Source organism: Leopardus geoffroyi, chromosome D1 (assembly GCF_018350155.1).
Source record: "Leopardus geoffroyi isolate Oge1 chromosome D1, O.geoffroyi_Oge1_pat1.0, whole genome shotgun sequence".
Classification (NCBI taxonomy): domain Eukaryota; kingdom Metazoa; phylum Chordata; class Mammalia; order Carnivora; family Felidae; genus Leopardus; species Leopardus geoffroyi.
Window position 1 is genome coordinate 966,328 of NC_059329.1, and position 18,654 is coordinate 984,981.

General features: G+C 52.7%; 1 protein-coding gene and 1 long non-coding RNA gene across 2 annotated transcripts in view; one reads left to right on the plus strand and one right to left on the minus strand.

Moving 5' to 3' along the window:
- The window catches only part of TMEM123 (transmembrane protein 123), a 57,166-nt gene extending 44,199 nt beyond the window's left edge, over positions 1-12,967 (minus strand). The window contains exons 1-2 of the mRNA XM_045486592.1: positions 12,718-12,967; positions 7,854-7,910 (exon numbers count right to left, since the gene is read on the minus strand). Of these exons, the coding sequence (XP_045342548.1) occupies positions 7,854-7,910; positions 12,718-12,817 (157 nt within the window). The 5' untranslated portion in view covers positions 12,818-12,967. The remainder of the gene's footprint in view (positions 1-7,853; positions 7,911-12,717) is intronic.
- A 259-nt stretch (positions 12,968-13,226) lies between these two features.
- LOC123602237 lies at positions 13,227-18,165 on the plus strand. Its single transcript, XR_006714422.1, has 2 exons — positions 13,227-17,637; positions 17,946-18,165. It is a non-coding gene; the product is annotated as an uncharacterized LOC123602237 (long non-coding RNA).
- The last annotated feature ends 489 nt before the right edge of the window (positions 18,166-18,654 follow it).

Sequence of the window (18,654 nt, forward strand, 5' to 3'; positions counted from 1 at the left end):
TATAGTTAGAAAAAAAAAATAAGGCAGAAACAAGCTAATACAATGACAACCTAATCAACAAATGGGCAAAGGACTTGAGACATTTCTCCAACATGAACCAATGGCCAATAAACAGAACAGATTCGTGCCTTCGTGAGTCAACACAGAAATGAGACACTGTCTCATGCTAGACTGGGGCTCCCCAACCCCATTTCAATGTGAGAGGGATTCCCCCCACCCCCCTGGACACCACGCAGTTCTTGGGACCCTAGCAGGGTATCCGGAAACAGTTCTGACTTACCCACCCGGACACAGCGTGGGATCCTGCAGGCGAGGGCTGGGTCCCACAAGACCACCCCCAGGCCGCTGGCTGTGCTTCTAACCACCCGCTACGGTCTGGAGGTTCCAATGACCCCTTAGCCTCTTTTAATTTGCCAGAGCGGCTCACAGAACCTGGGGAATAAAGGACACAAGGCAGCATCCAGACGCACAGAGACAGGGGACGAGGTCTGGCAAGAGGCACAGAGCTCTGATGCCCTTGCCAGGTGACGCTCTCCCGGTATCTCTCCCTGTTCACCACCAGGAAGCTCTCCAAACGCCCTCTTCTGGGATTCCCAGGAGGCTTCATACTTGGTCATGCCTGACTAAGTCATTGGCCGAGGCCAACTGAGCCTCCTGCTCCCAACCTCCCCTCCCAGAGGTGGAGACTGAAAGTTCTAACCAACCAACCAACTACAGGGTAGGTCCGGCCCCACCTCTGGGTGGGGTCTCAGAGTCACCTCATTACAGTAACAAAAGACACCTTTAGCACTCCCAACACTTGGGAAATTCCTAGAGTTTAGCTGTGAGCCCGAACCGTGGAGGAAGACGGAAAGCACATGAGGAATATACTTGGGTAATCCGAATGACCCGTATGTATTTCTTACCAATCTCAGGACCGCACGTACCCCTGGGGACAGGTAGAATCCGAACATGACAGAATCTTCATGTACTGCCTGTCGGAATGTAAAGGGTGCAGATGATGTGGGAAGCAGGCTGGCAGGTCACTGAGCATGGGGTTTCCACAGGACCCAGTGATTCTCCTCGGTAGTACAGCCAAGCACACACATCCACACAAAAACGTGTACGCAAATGTTCACAGCCGCGTGATCCCCAACAGCCAAAAGGTAGAAACGGCCTAAGCGTCCATCAACAAATGGACGGAGGAGCAGACTGTCGTCTATGCATCCAGTGGAACAGTACTCAGCCATAAAAGGGAACGAACCGCTGGCCACACCACCACTTGCATGAACCTAGAAAACACCGCTAACGCCAAGACGCCAGTCTCCAAAGAGCACGTACTTCACGACTCCACTCCTATCAAAGTCTGGAAGGACATCCACAGAGACAAAGTGCATGGGTGCCTGCCTGGGGCTGGGGGCAGGTGGGCAGGATGGACACAGTGGGTACCAGCTCAAAGGCAAAGTGTTTTTTTTTCTGAGATGATGAAAATGGTCTAACACGGACCGCGGGGATGGTTGTACGCATCCGTGAGTACACGGAGAACCACTCCACTGTATGGCATGCGAAATTTACGTCAAGAGAGCGGTTTTTAAAAAAGAACCATAAATCGGGGCACCTGGGTGGCGCAGTCGGTTAAGCGTCCGACTTCAACTCAGGTCACGATGTCGCGGTCCGTGAGTTCGAGCCCCGCGTCGGGCTCTGGGCTGACGGCTCAGAGCCTGGAGCCTGCTTCAGATTCTGTGTCTCCCTCTGTCTCTGCCCCTCCCCCGTTCACGCTCTGTCTCTCTCTGTCTCAAAAATAAATAAACGTTAAAAAAAATAAATTAAAAAAATAAAAATAAAAATAAACAAGAACCATAAAAAGCCCCCAAAACCAGTATGAAAATACTCCCCACTCAGTTGAAGGAATTTAGCTCCTAACAGACTTTACGAATCACATGTCAGATTAGCAAACAGTAGAATGTCTATTACCTGGAGTCTGTAGGAAACAGGCCTCTTACTGCCAGTGGGAGAAAACAAATGTGACCTTCTTGGAAGAAAATTTAGCAAAAGTCACCAATTAAAGTAATACACCATTTGCCTCAGCGGCTCTGCCGGCAGGAAAGAGCCCACGGGTGCCCGTGCACGGGTGTGCACCAAGACAGGCCAGGAGAGGTGCTCGCCACAGCCCTGCGTAAAACCGAAGTGCAGATGACCTACATGTGCATCACCAGGGGGTGCGTGAGTGAGTTGGGCTGCGTCTGTCCTGCGGGCCAGCACGTGGCCGGGAGGAAGGACGAGGTTTAAGTGAGACCAGCTGGGCAGCCAACAGTGTGCCTGGCGTCACCCACTCACGTTAATGGCAAACGTGTACACCATAGACAGATCACGCGTACGCGATTTTTTGCAAGGATACCTGCGGAAATGTAGACCTTTCTGGCTCCAGACCCTACATGAATGGCTATTCCCCTAACTGGGATACACCAGGAGAAGATGTCTGGGTGGGCAAGGAGTCTAGCCTTGAGCTGGTACAGTCCATTTGGGAAAGGACGTGGCGGGGCTCGGTGCAGGAAGGAAGACTGGAGCCACGTTCGGCATATTTCCAAGCACTGCTGAAACTTCTTATCGTGCACGTGCCTTGTGTGTTGAAATCAGTTGTAAGTAAGTTACACAGTAAGAAAAAAGAGATACAGAGGACCCCAACCCTGAGCACCTGAAGCCCATCAGTGTGCAACTCTGGCCACTGTACCATGCACCGCTGCACGCTGGGGTGGGTCATGAGTCCAGAGCAAGCCCACCGGCTTTCTATGGAAAAGGAGCATTTACCAAAAAACAGACATAAAGCAAAAAGTGCTGTGGATTTGGTCCCAGCTGAGTCCCAGCTCCGACTCGCACTGGCCTTCAGACTCGGGGAGGGGGGGGGGGTGCGCTCCTGCACCCCGTGTGTGCCGGACCCCAGCCCTTGGCACACATCGTCCAACCCCACCCAGAGGTCTGGGTGCTGGCTCTTCTGCCCCGGGTCTTCCCTTGGTGCCCAATTTCACCTCCACCGTGTTTGCTTCTGCCTGCCTCTGAAAGGCAAGAGTGTGTAACGACTCCCCCACTTGGACTTTTCTCATTTCCTTTTCTGCGGAGTTCTTGTCAGCACTGCTGGATCCCTGCACGCCTCCTTCGTCCGTGTCCTTCACGCGGTTTCTCCCGCCGAGCCCCCCGCCCGGCCCCCGGAACCGCAGCCGACAGGCACTGCTCCCGGGTTCTCCCCCACCTCGCGGACTGGTGGGTCCCCCAGCCCTGCAGCCGCGAGCCCGCAAACGGTGGCAGAGGCCTGAGCCTGCGGCCACCTCCCCGTGGCTCACAGGACAACGTCTGTGGCAGCAGCTCGCTCCGTGAACCGGGGCCCTGACTCCAGCCCGATGCATGCTTCCAGCAGGCGCTTCGGGAAACAGAACACCAAGCCAGCTCCACCGTGACGCCTGCCATCGCGGGGCCCACAGCAGCTCAGAAACGCCGCAGCTCAAAACCCCTGGATGGCTGACTTCCCCCGCCCAGGAAAGGCCCAGAGAAGTTAGCACAGTTGCCTCAATCCACATTTCTGGTCTCTTCTTCTTACAAGCCTGCTCTACTGTATTTTTGAGGTCTCCAAATAAAATCTCACTTCTTTTTTTTGTTAAATTTTAACGTTTATTTATTTTTGAGACAGAGAGAGACAGAGCATGAACGGGGGAGGGGCAGAGAGAGAGAGGGAGACACAGAATCGGAAACAGGCTCCAGGCGCTGAGCCATCAGCCCAGAGCCTGACGCGGGGCTCGAACTCACGGACCGCGAGATCGTGACCTGGCTGAAGTCGGACGCTTAACCGACCGAGCCGCCCAGGTGCCCCTAAAACCTCACTTCTTAAATACTATTTCCATGTCCTGATCTCCTGCATGTGGCGATGTGACCGCAGTGTCGTCGCCTCACCGTGCCAGCCAGGACCCGCCTGTGCCCCTGCCACATAAGAGGTTCAGTCCCGTTCCAGGCCCCTGTGCCAACAAGTCCCTCTGGCCAGAGCGCCCTTCCCCCGGACTTACGGGGCTGCCCCCCTCCGACACGCAGGTCTCCCAGACCACACCACCTCTGGGAAGTCCTCCCTGACCGCCTAATCTGAAGCAGCCCTTCCGGGGCTCCCCCACCTCATTTCCTGGTTCACTTCTGTGTATGTTCATTCCATCCTGTTTACTCTTTAAATCACCACCCGAAAACACCTTCCTCAGCCTTTTATCTCCATGGCGTCTACACCCGCTGTGAGATCCTTCGTGCGGGCAGGGCTGTCCTGTTGACAACCCCATGCCGGAGCCGGCCACGGGCGGCTGGCACACGAGACGAACACCTGTTCACTGAGCACGAGTGGACACAGTACGCGTGACGTTCCCGCCCTACATTCCCGAAGACAGCATCTGATGATGTTAAAAATCACCATCAGTTTTGAAATGCAATCTTGAAAACAGGAGTTGAACACGACAAGAAGTCTCAGAAACGGACCCGGTTCTGTAAGAGCAAGCGAGCCCCTCGGGGCAGTTTGGGAAACTCTGCCGCCCTCGTGAAGGGAGACGAACTCGGAGCAAACGAGGCCCAAGGAAAGAGCTTCAGCCTGGATGGTAATCCCCTGTCCTGGGGAAGCATCAGTGATAAGGGGTCACTGGTGAGAAATGCTGTCCCTTCTTAACCATGTCCAGCTCCCTTGTATCTCTGCCCAAACCTGTTGCTAACAGGTAACCTGGGCATGTGGCATCCTTGCACCGTCAACAATAAATTCATCCAGACTCTAAAATAGAAGCCCTCTGACCGTATGTAAAATGAGAAGAACTGTTTTCTCTACAGGCTGAAAACGTGTCCCAAGATCTGATAAAATACATTTTTTTTTTTTTTTTTTTAAAAGCGCTCTCGGGGCGCCTGGGTGGCGCAGTCGGTTAAGCGTCCGACTTCAGCCAGGTCACGATCTCGCGGTCTGTGAGTTCGAGCCCCGCGTCGGGCTCTGGGCTGATGGCTCAGAGCCTGGAGCCTGTTTCCGATTCTGTGTCTCCCTCTCTCTGCCCCTCCCCCGTTCATGCTCTGTCTCTCTCTGTCCCAAAAATAAATAAACGTTGAAAAAAAAAAAAAAAAAAAGCGCTCTCATAATTGCCCAACAATCATTATTACATTTTAGGTAATGTATCTTTTCCCCTCCAATTAGAAATTTCTGTAGAATCACTAAAACAAAGTAAGACCCTCTAGAAAAGAGTGTCAAAAATATAGCTAATACTCATCAGACGACGATGGGGGCATATGAAAATACAACCCTTACATATAATTGAGTGGCACAACCCCAAAGGGACCTCAACTTCTGATTCTCTGACCTCAGGCATTGACATTATTCTACGAACAACAACAAAGCAGCTATAATAATGGAGAACACTGGAGCACGGACCAGTCACGTCTGCAAAACACATACAGTGGTTCTTTGATGACGTCAGTCAGCAGTGACAAAACACATATTTGATTCCACAATTCAGTTCAACCCACGTGTTACCTCCTATGCACGGGGCACAGAGCTGGGATGATTAAGTCATGGACACCACTCTCAACGAACTTAGATGGAGACTAAAAACAAACCAAACAGAGAAAAAAGATTTGCTGAATCTAATGTGTGGAGTCCTCAAAAACAGACAGGCACCAATGTCTCCGGGAGTGTTGCTGGCACTTTGCACTTTTTCCAAGAACACCATCCTGCAGTTCACAAAAGACAGCAGTGTGCTAAAGAAAAGTGTTCTTTTCCTTTTGGAATCGATGCCAAATAAACCATGCTGGACAAACAGCATCAAGTAAATTGGTGATGTTTAAAAACAATGTTTCCAATATAGAAGGGTTTGCCTTACTACAAGAAGACAAAATAGTGAGCATCATGTCCTATAAAAACACAGAACGGCAACATGTTACGTGTTTCAAGATCCGAAGAGGCTGTAATAAGAACAAGTTAACAGTTACAGAAAGGGTTACACACTGAACAACCAAAAAATTTTTATAGCAGCTGTATTATCCGATGTCTTAAGAAAAACCTTTTGAGGCCATGCCTCTTTTTCACTCCACAAATTTCCTGGTGCCAGAGGAGAGGGCGTGTGAAATCATCCCACTGACTAGAGGCATTGATCTTTAACAACTTGTCCACAAGTGTCAGCAGTGGTATTTCTTCACTGAACAGGGTTTTTAAAGGTAAGACCACACCACGGTTTCAGGAAATGCCGCGAGGGCGCCCAGGTTTCGAATCCCAGGAAGTGAGTTTCAAATCTGGGCTGTGCCATGGGACCTCGGGCAAGCTTCTAAACCACCCTGGGCCTCAGTTTCCTCCCGTCTGCACTTAGATCAGCACACGTGTGACAAGTTTCTTAGGCATTGCAGGCATTCTGTAAATGCTGGCAATTAACACGGTTGTTACTGCTACCTTTCCTCTACCTCCTGGGTTTGTGCAAAGTTGATGCTCAGTGGTACTCAATTAGATTCAGTAAAGGCCAACAGGAAAAGTCGCCTAATAACCCAGTTAAGATATTTTTTAAAAAACCCTCATATAGGGGCGCCTGGGTGGCGCAGTCGGTTAAGCGTCCGACTTCAGCCAGGTCACGATCTCGCGGTCCGTGAGTTCGAGCCCCGCGTCAGGCTCTGGGCTGATGGCTCAGAGCCTGGAGCCTGTTTCCGATTCTGTGTCTCCCTCTCTCTCTGCCCCTCCCCCGTTCATGCTCTGTCTCTCTCTGTCCCAAAAATAAATAAACGTTGAAAAAAAAAAATTAAAAAAAACAAAACAAAACAAAAAAAAAACCCTCATATAACTGTCCGGCAATAATCGTTATGACATCTGGGGGTAATCTATCTAGTCTTTTTCCCCAGACGAAGAATTGCCTACAGAATCACTAAAGCTAACATAGAAGAGTGCGCTCTATTCAGCCAGAAGCCAGTTGGGGAGGAGACACGATGAGAAGCACAGAGGTAACTGAGAACACGACATACGCAGAGCACGGAGACCCTGACGGCAGTCGGCACTCCACAAAGCCATGCAACAATGCGAACGTACGTCAAGCCGCTCAACCATTCACTTAGAAATGGTCGACGTTCCGGGTTTCACATGATGTGTATTTTTCCACAACGAGATAAAATAAAACAACCACAAGAACTCCAAGAAGTCAGGGCTTGGACAACCTTGTGTCCTGGGCACCCAGAACGCCTCCGCACATTCCAGACCCTCTGTAAATACTCGGTGGATGAAAAGCGGAGACCACGGGTCTGGTGAGGGGACCTTCGTACCTGTTCTGGTTTCGACCTCCGTGCAAGCAATGTGCCGTGACGGTTTACTGCTGACGCCCAGGACATCAGCGTGGTTCCCAGATCCCTCCACGCCGGTGGGCTCTCAGTTCCAACCAAGACACCCATGTGTCAACGGGAAGCAAGTCGGGGGGCTGCGACCTGACCGGCGTTGGAAACGTAAGCAGGGTCTCCCTGGAGTCACCCACGGTGGACGGGCCTGGAGCGGCTCGTCGCACCGGCGACACGGGCAGACTCAAGTACTCAGGTTTCCCGTCCACAGCACGGTGCCAGACCTTCACGTCTAAAAATGGGCTTCGAAGCTCAGTACGAAATCCCAGTAAGACACAAAGTGTTAGCATTCATTCAGGTCCTTGCCGGCCCGAGAAAGAATATGACCTGGCGGGCTATCTGTTATTGCTGCCCACTAAGCGCAGCCCTGGAAGGAGGGTGCGGGGACCTATGAATCAGGGACTCGTGGCCCAAACAGGTCACCGTCCCAGCTCCTCGTGCGCCCCTGCCGATCTCACTTTCCGTCCCCGAGACAGATGAAAACCACTGCTTTCCAACCTGTCTAAACTCACCTGTTGAGACAGCACTGTCGTTTCCTGGAGACACCAACTTCCTTGCGTCTGGAGGTCCTGTAAAAATAAAAACATGTCCTGTGATGACAAAACATCTGATATTTATCTGAGGCCCCTGGCATCGGGTGGTGGTGCTGCGGGGGGAAGGCGGATGTCCACAGCAGGGTCCACTTTGGCCACTGTTGCTCTGAAACGTACCTTTCAAGTAAGTGTCCGTAAATGCGGGGCCGTGTGACTGGAGTCCTTCAAGACAGAAAACACGCAGCTTACGTCACCAACACTCACATGGTACTTGCTATGCGCCAGTACCGAAAAGTCCGTCCACCTGCCCGCGGACACGGCGAGGCGCGAGACAGAAACCAATCTTTGCTACTGACCCCTCTGCTCGGCCGAGCGCCGTGGACCGCCCGGGAGGTCCTGCACCACCAAGACCCCGACTTTGGACAGCAGAGAGCGGACGACCTGGGTAGGATTTTCCTTTTTTCCCCCATCTCACCTCTGGCAAACAGCAGTCTGTTCTCTGTGTTTTAGACTTTGTCGTTTTTTGCTTTGTTCATTTGTTTCTTAAACTCCACATGTGAGTGAAATCATATACTTTTCTGACTTACTTCACTTAACGTCATACTCTCTAGCCTCACCTACGTGGTTGCCAAGGGCAAGATTTCACTCTTTTTTATGGCTGAGGAACATTCCATCACACACGCGTGCGCACATCTTCTCTGTCACCTGCCGAGGGACACTTGGGCTGCTTCCGTAATTGGGCTACTGCAAATAATGCTGCAGGAAACATAGGGGTGCATGCACCTTTTCAAGTAAGTGTCATTTTCTTCTGATGGACATTCAGAAGTGGAATTGCTGGCCATGGGGTAGTTCTACTTTTAACTTTTTGAGGAGCCGCCATACTGTTTTCCACAGTGGCTGTACCAGTTTGCATTCCCATCAGCAGTGCATGAGGGTTCCTTTCTCTCCACATCCTCACCAGCACCTGTCTTTTTTGCCTGTTTCTAGCCATGCTGACAGGTGTGATGTGGTTTTTACTTGTGGTTTTGATTTGCATCTGACGAGTGACGTTGAGCATCTTTTCGTGTGTCTGCTGGCCATCTGGAGGTCTTCTTTGGGGAAATATATATTCAGGTCCTCTGCCCATGTTTTAATTGTATTGTTTTGGTGTTGAGCTAACTTACGGTCTTCATCTATTTTGGATATTAGCCCCTCAGGATTTTCACTTTTAGTTGCAAGCCTTCTCACAGAAGTACGATTCTTTTCATTTCTAACTAGTACTCTAAGATTTGGAAAAAGTTTAGAAGAATTCTATGCCCCAGTTAAGCAACTTTCCAGAGGGGTTTATTCAACCCGGCTCTTGGTATCATGGAGTATAAAATAGGTACATCACACAGGAAGAGAACAAGTGTATTACCCACAAAGATAGCCCTCCCCGACCCAAACACCCCTCACAGCACAAGGTACGCAGTAATGAGTCTGAAGGATCTGTTGTCACTGTGTGCGCACATTTCTTTCTCTTAATGAACTATTCCATTTGGTGTGAAGGTAAATCGGATGACCAAGGCCCGCAGACCGTCCTTCTCCCGGTCTGCTAAGAGCAGCCTTGAGGGGGGCGCTAGCATTCGTGGACGAGTGACTCCTGGTGAAAACGAGGCAGTGTCCCAGCCGCGCGTGTTCGCCTCACTGTACTGTCCTCACGTATCCGGCAGCTGGTATCGAATGCTGGCCGATATTGGGAAGAAGCTTCTGCGCGCCAGGACTGCGGGGGAACACGTGACTGGCACTGGCTCACCCAGCCCTGCCGACAGGTCCTAGACAGGAACACCGTCGTCAGGGCCAGGAAGGGAGGTCCAGAGAAGGCCGCCCTGCTAGAAAGGGGCAGAGCGTGGATGGGGACCAGGCTGCTGGACCGCAAAGCCCCTGCGTGGGAGCGCCGAAAACCAACGGTTGATTTTCTGCCAGAAACTCGCTTCCTTCCCAGGCTTCTCGGCTGTTGTGTTTCCAGCTGTTCAAACCCAGACCAAGAGGTCATGCCTGGACGACTCCTCTTCCCCACTCCCTCACCCAGTCCTCTGTTAGCAAGGGGTTTCAGTTCCACCCCCAAACAGATAAGCAATACACGCAATGTCTACACTCCCAACACGCCACTGTCTTTCTCCTAGGCTACTGTTTCTGTGTCCCTGCCATTGTCACTCTTACGAGGCATCACTTCCTGGCAACATTTTTTGCTTGAAAAAGAGACAAAAGCAGATGATCTTTGCAGCTCGAGGACCTTCCTCCTTTTTGCAATCAATTACTTATGAAGCAGGTACCGTGGGCAGGCAGGTTTTGTATCCCAGGAGACAAAGATACCGAGCACCTAACTACAAAGAGGCTGATGCTTTCCGTGACGGAAACCAAACATTAACATACAATAATGTGCTGAATGGTAGAAAGTTACATTCATCAAGTGGTTCAGACTCACTGGGGATTAATTTAATCCCCTAACTGGCTGCCCAGTAGGTTGGTGTTTGGTGCCTGGGACTCAGTTTAGAAAGTCCCAGTTACTAGGAGTCCCTCCCTGAGACTCGCCCGGGCTGAGAACATGTGAACTATGGCTTTCCTGAGAGTGGACGCATGTCATCAAGAAAGCCCCAAGTGGCCATCTCCGGGCAACCTGTTTGAACTCCTGACTCCCGCATTTCTGGAGCCACCTTTGTTCTTGGACTTTTCTGTCCAAGACTCAACAAAGTCCCTTCTTTGCACTAAGGCTGCTCAAAATGGGTTTCTGTGACCTACCACCAAGGGTCCTGATGGACGCCGCCCCCATCTATCCTGCTTGCCGCGTCGCTAACATGTTCACAGCCTTCCCCACACCTCCAACTGAAGATATTTACGAAACTACATGGCAGACTGAAGGAGATTTTAAACAAGAATTTCAATGTTTTGATCTTCTCCTGCAATATTCCAGGTAATAGCACATTGGAGACTGAAGCATTATTTACCAGCACAGCCAACACCACCTAAAGTGACCTAATGGCAAAATGGTTAATTAAGAGTTTGGATTTTAATCTCTGAAATCAAACATGTTTGAGCTGTTTTACTTTGAATATATTAAGTAAGGTCTAAGCCTCCGTTTTTTTTTCATCTATAAAATGGGAAGAATACTGTGAAGATTCATCAGGATGAGGATTATCCTATTAGCAAGACAGGACGTACACAGGAAACTGCCTACTGAAAACACTGTAAAAGCCCTAGTATGATTGTTTTTTGTTTTTTTAAGTTTATTTATTTTTGACAGAGACAGAGTGCAAGCATGAGCTGGGGGAGGGCAAAAAGAGAGGGAGACACAGAATCCGAAGCAGGCTCCAGGCTCCGAGCTGCCAGCACAGAGCCGGACGTGGGGCTCGAACTCACGAACTGTGAGATCATGACCCAGGCCAAAGTCGGACACCTAACTGACTAAGCCACCCAGGCGCCCCGTGCCCTAGTATGATTGTTGAAAATTACCGGACTTCACAAGGATACTTTATACACACACTCCACAGGAAGGCCAGGAAACATTTCCTGGTTTTGAGAAGTTCTCTACAGAACCGTCTTTTAGTCTAATTTCACAGTGACATTAGCCTCTGTAGACGTGGATTCCAGCTCCTGTTTGCTGTACTGGTTCATGAAATGAAGGCTCTCCTGGAGCAGAGATTCATTCCCAGATTTCCAAACAGCGCTCACCTCTAGTGAGACGTTAAGTAATAAACAGAACAGTCCAACAGTGAGTATTAAAACAAGGCAATCTGTTATTAGGGGAAAAAAAAAAAAAAAAAAAAGAAAGCAAGGACACTCTAACCAGTTTCTCTGACCAGAAATTCACCGCAGAAACAATAAAGTTTTACTTTCACAAAATAACAAATAAAAAAAATGGAGATCTGCCCTTATTAATATTGGTATAAAATTAGCACCAAAACAGACTGTTTCATTCCAGATTGTTCACCTTACAGTGAAACATCTCATTAATATGGAAAATAGGATGGACGTGATTTACTGATCATCAAACTCAGGGCTGCAAAGCCGGCTCGGGACATGCACAATTCAGCACAGCAAACCAACAAAACAACCAGCCAAACAAACACAAAGTATTATTGTCTTAACTTCACCCAGATAATTCTAGCCAAAGCAGGTGTTGCGCCTGAACTGCAGCCTTCATCCCTCGCTAAACACACAGCAGGTGGACGGAATTTACAACTACGGAGGACTTGGGTCACTGAAAAGAACTTACCCTAGCTTCCGGACCACTGCCCGGTGACCCGACCGCGACAGTGGCTGACAAAGGGAACACGGAAAGCACGCGGCGAACCCCAGCTTCCCGGCCCTTCCCCAAAAGGACCCCCTCACCACCCCCACCCCGAGAACGACGAGGGCCCTGCGCCGGGGGCGCGCACAGCTGGCGGTGGCACGAGGGCTGCGCGGCAGGTGCGCGCCGGGGCAGGTGCCCACCGCGCGGGGCGGGGCGCATCAGCGGGGGCGCCCGGGGAGCAGCGCGCCCCCCCGCGACGTCCCCCCTCGCGTCTGGGGGCCTCAGTCCGCGGCCGCGCAGCCCGGCGCTAAAGGACTCCCCACACCCGCCGGGCACGTGTGCGCAGGAACCCGACCCAGCTTCCAGAAGGGGGGGGCCGGGGGGCACTTACCCCCCCCCCCGGGACACACCAACTTCGGGGCGCGGGAGGGGGACAGGAAACCGCGAGCCCGCGCCTGGGTCACTCAACAGGTTACGCGCCCCTCCGGGCCTGCTACGGCGGCCGGCCCGAGCCTCAGTTTCCCCGGCCACGTCCGGGGGGGGGGCCCCCCGCGCGCACAACCTTCCCGGGGAGCCCGCGCCGCCACCTACCGTCCAGGCCCGCGCTGTCCACGGCGGCCTTCAGCAGCGCCAGCACCAGCAGCGCGCATAGGACCAGCGCGGCCCAGCCGCCGCGCGCGCCCGCTCCCATTGTTCCGAGGGCGGGACGCGCCGGCCCCGCGGCTCCCGACCGAGCGTCCGCAGCGCCGCACAGCCGCCCCGCTGCGCACGGGCGCCGGCCCCCCAGATGCCCAAATAGGGCGCGGGAGCCGGCTGGGGGCGGGACGGGCGCGCAGGGGCGGGGCCTGGCGGAGGGAGGGGCAGGGCCTGGTGGGGAGGCGGGGCGGGGGTCGGCGAGGGCGGGGTTTGGAGGAGGGGCGGGGCAGGGCCGGCGCGCGGGAGAGGGGCTGAGGCTCGAGGTGGGGCGGGGCCTGGAGGGGAGGCGGGAAGGGGCAGGGGAGCGGGGGCGGGGCTTGGCTCGGGCAGCGGGCCCAGCCGGGCGCGCAGGGACGGGGCGGGGCGGGGTCGAGGGCGGGGCCTGCGAGGCAAAGCAGAGCGCGGGGGCGGGACCTGGCGGAGGCGGAGGAGCGGGCCCAGGCCGAGTAGGAGGTGGAGCTCTGCTGGGGCGGGGCTTGTCAGGGGCGCGGCCCGGACACCCGGACGCTTGAGGCGCCAGGCCCCCCTGCCTCGCGGGCGAGCCCCAGAAGCTTCAGCGGTTTCCTTTCTTCTCGGAAGTGGCGGTGTTGTTGTCGGGGACCGGAGCGGGCGCTGGGCCTCCCGGGCCCGGAGGGAGTTGTCGGGTGGTGGTCGGTGGGGCCCGGGCCACGTGGCCCAGCGGCATCGGGGAAGCTGCAGACTGGCTGAGCTGCGCGCCCCGGGGGAGGCCTCTTGTTGGGGTCGTGACCCGCTGGACTTTCTCTTCGGGGGACCCAGTCTCAGCTGTGGTGGGGGCTCTACAAATTCCTAGTTTAAATCCACACATAAAACAGCCACGATCTCTGGACAGGTGCACCCCCCTTTACGCCACTGGGCTTTCGGGAAGGATCTGCATCAGTACCCGTTGTAACAAATCCCAGGAGAAGCTTGCTTTTAGGACAGAAGCCATTATGTTCTGGGCCGCTCTTCCCCGACACCATTTCGGCATTTTGGTCTTGTAGGAACGATGCACTTTCCATGGGGGTCCTGTACCCCACGCTGTACCTCATCCTAGGCGCCCGTGCCCTCCAGCTCTGTGCCTGCAGAGCCCAGTGGAGAGGGGAACCAAGCCAAAGCCGGGGAGTGGAGCCACCCAGGCCCTGCTCCTCCCTTCTTTCCCTCGGGGCTGCTGCCCAGTTCTCATGGAATAACCTGTTCGGAATAGTTTGGGGCCAAGTTCCTCTTAAGCCAACGGAGCCGATTCCACTCACTTGTCTTGACTTGCAGTGACTCTAAAGTCAGCTTTTTGTTCCTGCTAAGAGCCCTGAAGGGACCTGTAGGCACTGGTAGCTGATGCAGGACAATGACAAAGATTGAGTAGGACCCCTCAGCTGAGATGGAAAGCAGCAGGATCCAGGACACTTAAAATCCCTATGAATCCCCAAGCTAGCACTCTTTACACGCTGCAGATCTTTGATATCTGACCCAGATTTCATGTCAGAAAGGCCACATCGTTGTCTTGAAATGTTAAGTTCCCAAAACCATGTTAGGAGGGATATACTTACTAATCTCACAAAGTCCATCAATATGGACTCGATTGATCGTAGAGACTGAAGAGGGCAATCTATCCCAGCAAGCACTCCCTGGCCTCCACCCTGCAGCAAGCTCCACTGGGGAGTCTGGGTTAGGAATAAATTGTTCTGGCAACTGCTTAGCCCACTGACCAAGCATTTCACAGCCCAGGTTCAACGTGCCTCTCCAGCCTTGGTTTGGCCACCCATGGACATGGGAGGTTTCCAGTTCCTTGACATTGGGACACATTGTTTTCTCCTTCTGAAACGCTCCCCTCTGTTCTCTCGACCATCCTATATGTGAGTCTTCCTTTCAGGCTCGGTGTACATGTACCTGGGAATCTGGGGTAGAATGGAAGATGCCCCCAGAAGAGAAATGAGAAAGTCTGGAAGACAAAATGGGAACATGACAGTTTCTTCTGGAACTGACCTTGACCTGAATGACCTCCATCCTGTTGTCTGATTTCCGCACCACCAGCTTTGCTTTGGTAGTCACGGCACAGAACTGTGGGTGGGCCCACAGTTTCCTCCAGTGTGAGGGGGCTGGGGAAGGAAGGGACCGTGTCCTTCCTGTCCTCCTGCAAAGTCCTAGGGGAGGTCTGCCCTCCCCGGGGAGATCTGCTTCTGCTCCCACCACTGCACCATTAGACCCTGCTGATGGGAAAAGTTCAAACAACAGCACAGGAGCCCTTGGCGATCTAGCTGTCCCCCACCTTCCCAGCCTCACGTCTGGATCCCTCTCTGCAACCTCATTGGACGCCTCGAAGTTCTCCACATGTTCCGGGGCCTTCTGTGCCCTGCGTGTTTGCTCTTGCTCTTCCTTTGGCCAGGATGCCTTCTGACGTCCTCTCCTGGTCAGTTTTCAGTCACCTTTCGAGATTCCCTTCCTACCTCTTCTTCTCCCCAGTCACCCAGGCAGGTTTTGGTGCTCACGTCTCCCCACTCATATTTTGACCAGCTTGGTCACCCTACTTCTACCCTCTTCCCACAGCAGCCAGAGTGATCCTTCTAGAATATAAGTCAGATGATGCTATTCCCCTGCCTGCCACTTTCCAGAGTCCAAAATCATGGCCCTGCGCAACATGGTCCTTGGCTGCTCTTCGAGCCCCGTTTCCTGCCCTCTCCCCCTTCACTTACTCAGCCCCAGCCTCCTTTTAGTTTTTTAGAAATGCCACATCAGTTCCCACCCCAGAGCCTTTCTGCTTACCACCCCCTCATGTCATTTAGCTCTCTGCTCATCTCAGAAAAGCTTCTCTTGGAGACTGCACCTCACAGTTTTATGTGTCTTGGTGGCACCTACCACTTCCCATCGTTACGCTCACGTATATGCTCAGTGTTCGTCTCTCCTCCAGGGACGCAGGTCCCATGAGAACCCAAGAGTGTCTCTGGATGCAGGTTTCTGGTTCGGCTCCTATCCCGTATTGCTGTAACACAGTGGACACTGGTCGTACTTATGGCCACTCATCATCTTTTGAATAGCTTGTCTGCTTTTCTATCTCAAATCCTCAGCCTCCTTTGCAGCTGGGCTCCAGAATGTGTCAGAGGCTGTGTCAATCCGACTCATGCACGTGAAGCTTCAGTCCCGGTGTGAGCAGGCACAGGCACCAGGCCGGCCTGGAGCGCCCAGCTCTGCGGATTCCAACAGCAGCAGACGCAGGGGGCTGTGAGGCCAGCACTCACAGCAACATCCCTTCCCCGGGGGACGGGGACATAAGACCCAGTGTCTGATGCAGATGTGGTACTGGTGGGGAGCTGCAGGGGAAACAGTTTCTCACGGGACCAGTTCTGCAGGGTTTGGGGCATTAATTCCTGGAGGCTTAGCCTCCGTCATGATTCTCTACACCATCCACCCATCCTGAGAGCCACCCAGCATCTTCAATGTCCTCCTTTCCTGCCAGGTCAGCAAGGGGCAGCTTTCCTTCTCCCGCCTAAGGACGCTGGCTCTATCCAGTTGTACACACCTTTCCCCCCAGCCCCAGAAGGCTTTAATCTCCATTAGATGCTTTGTCAATGCTGCGTGCTTACAGTATAATGGACAGTGTCCTGATGGACTTGGCAGTCTCGTGGGAGGACAGACGCACGGGCAGAGTCTGGTCACTGACACAGAGGGTGGTGGATGCCACGATGTGATACTGGACCAGCACGCACTGGAATGAGGGTCTGTGTCTCGGCATTTGTGCCTGGGAGTGTAACACACTTTCCGTCATAGAGAAGGCATTCAGTGTGTGTGTATTTGTGCAACGAACGTGGGCTGGACATAAAGAGAGCAAACTACGGTACTTTTCTCCCTCAGTCATGTTTCCCCCCACCCATTCTGTATTTCCCACATATCTGTGTCTTAGACTTAAGGTCACCTGAGGATGAAGTAGGGACTGGGACCATCGTTCGTTCATTCATTCATTCAATCAGTCGATATGCAAAAATTTACTGAACTCATGTCATATACCAAGCGCGGTGCTGGGTGCTGGGAAACAGCAGCAAATAGCACAGATCTACCTGCCTCCTAAAATGACAGACCCCAGTGAGTGGTTGGAAAGGGCAATGGTCTCCAGATAGGAATGACAGAAGCTGCTTGTTAAGTCTGCACAAAAGACACGGAGATTTCATGTTCCATCACTGCAATTCCTTACATCCCACGCTCAATTTTTATTCATTCAAAGAAAAAGAGGTAATAGAGGAAGGCTCGTCCGGTTAGGTGTGCACAGGTAATTACCTTCTAACTGCATATAAGCTAATCTGTTGATAAATCAGTATTTGCATGAGGAACGAGCCCGAGTTTTCCAGACTTTGAGACCGTGAGGGAGCAGCTAATAAGACAAGGCAGTGGGAGGACTGAACAAAAGAGTGTGGGTTGGTCTGTGGCCATCTCCCTGCCGCTGCCAATTTCCTGTCAACTTCCATGTTAGCAGATCGACAGCACGTGAGCATCCACTGTGATTAAGTCTTCACAGGGCGCGCTGGTTCTCTGGGCCTCCTCCCTCTCCTGTACTCTGCTGCCTTCCCCCGTGTTCTGGAGCCCCTGCTCTACTCACACCTTCTTCCTCCCTCTGCTTTTCGTTCTTCCTTCATGCTTCTTCCCCCAGAGTACAATTAATTCAAAAGGATCTACTGGGTGTCTATTTTGTATTCAATGCTCTGCAGGATTCGTGCATTAAGACAAGAGCAAAAGAAAGAACACAAGAAGCAAAAACCAAGTAAAGGTGAAGATCCAATGGCAGAGACCATAAGCTCCTACACAACTGGGTTTTGCTCTCCAAACCAGGAGGTCAGAGAAGAAAGTTCCGGGCAGACGACAGTTTAGAAGGAATGACTTCTCCAAAAGGGAGGGGGGAGCTGTGTCTGAAACCACAGCACTTGTCTGGGGGAGAGGAGGGGGTGGGGAGTTTTCAGTGTGCCATCTGGGCAGAACCATGTCGTGAGGATGGGAGGAAGAGGAGGTCCGAGATCAGAGGTTTCTGGGGGTGGACGCGGGGAAGCCCCCTGAGCTCTTTCCCGGTTCGTCCCTGCTTGTTTGTCAGACCTTCTCTGGAGGAGGCCACAGGGATGCGGCTCACTTTCCTTTCCTCGTCCAAGTCACAGCTGACCACCCTGGCTCTTTGGTGCCCTTCCTTCCCCGAGCCTGCATATGGACATGGTCGCGAGTCCCCAGGCCACCGCTGCCAGCAGCACGGGTCATAAGCACTTTCTATGGCCAGAGTTTCAGGGCTAATCGTGATGAAGAAATTGACAAAAGATAAAATAGCTACGATGAGGAAGTTAAAAAAAATCTGAAATAAAGTTATTACAGTTTTTTATTTAATGTTTATTTATTTTGAGAGAGAGAGGGAGGGAGAGAGGGAGGGAGCGAGAGAGAGGGAGAGGGGGAGAGAGAGAATCCCAAGCAGACTCTGAGCTGTCAGCACAGGGCACAACGTGGGGCCAGAGCCCACAACCATGAGATCATGACCTGAGCCAAAATCCGGAGTGAGATGCCTCACCGACTGAGCCACCGTGCGCCCCACAAAGTTCTGACAGTCTTGACCCCTGCTCAGTAGTTCCTGTCTCCCACTGGGGAGATGGAGGAAATCGTCCACTCCACAAAAGTTTGAGACTGAAGGCACACACATACACACCAGGAAGTGTGAGGTGGAACCGGGTGGTTACTTCAGGACAGGTACTCAGGGGAGTTTTCTCTAAGAAGGTAACTGTCAAGCTGAGTCCTTAAAAGGAGGCCTGTGAAAAAACCAGGGGAAGTACATTTCAACCAAGCCTGGGGTGTTGGGAGAGCAGAGAGGAAGCCACT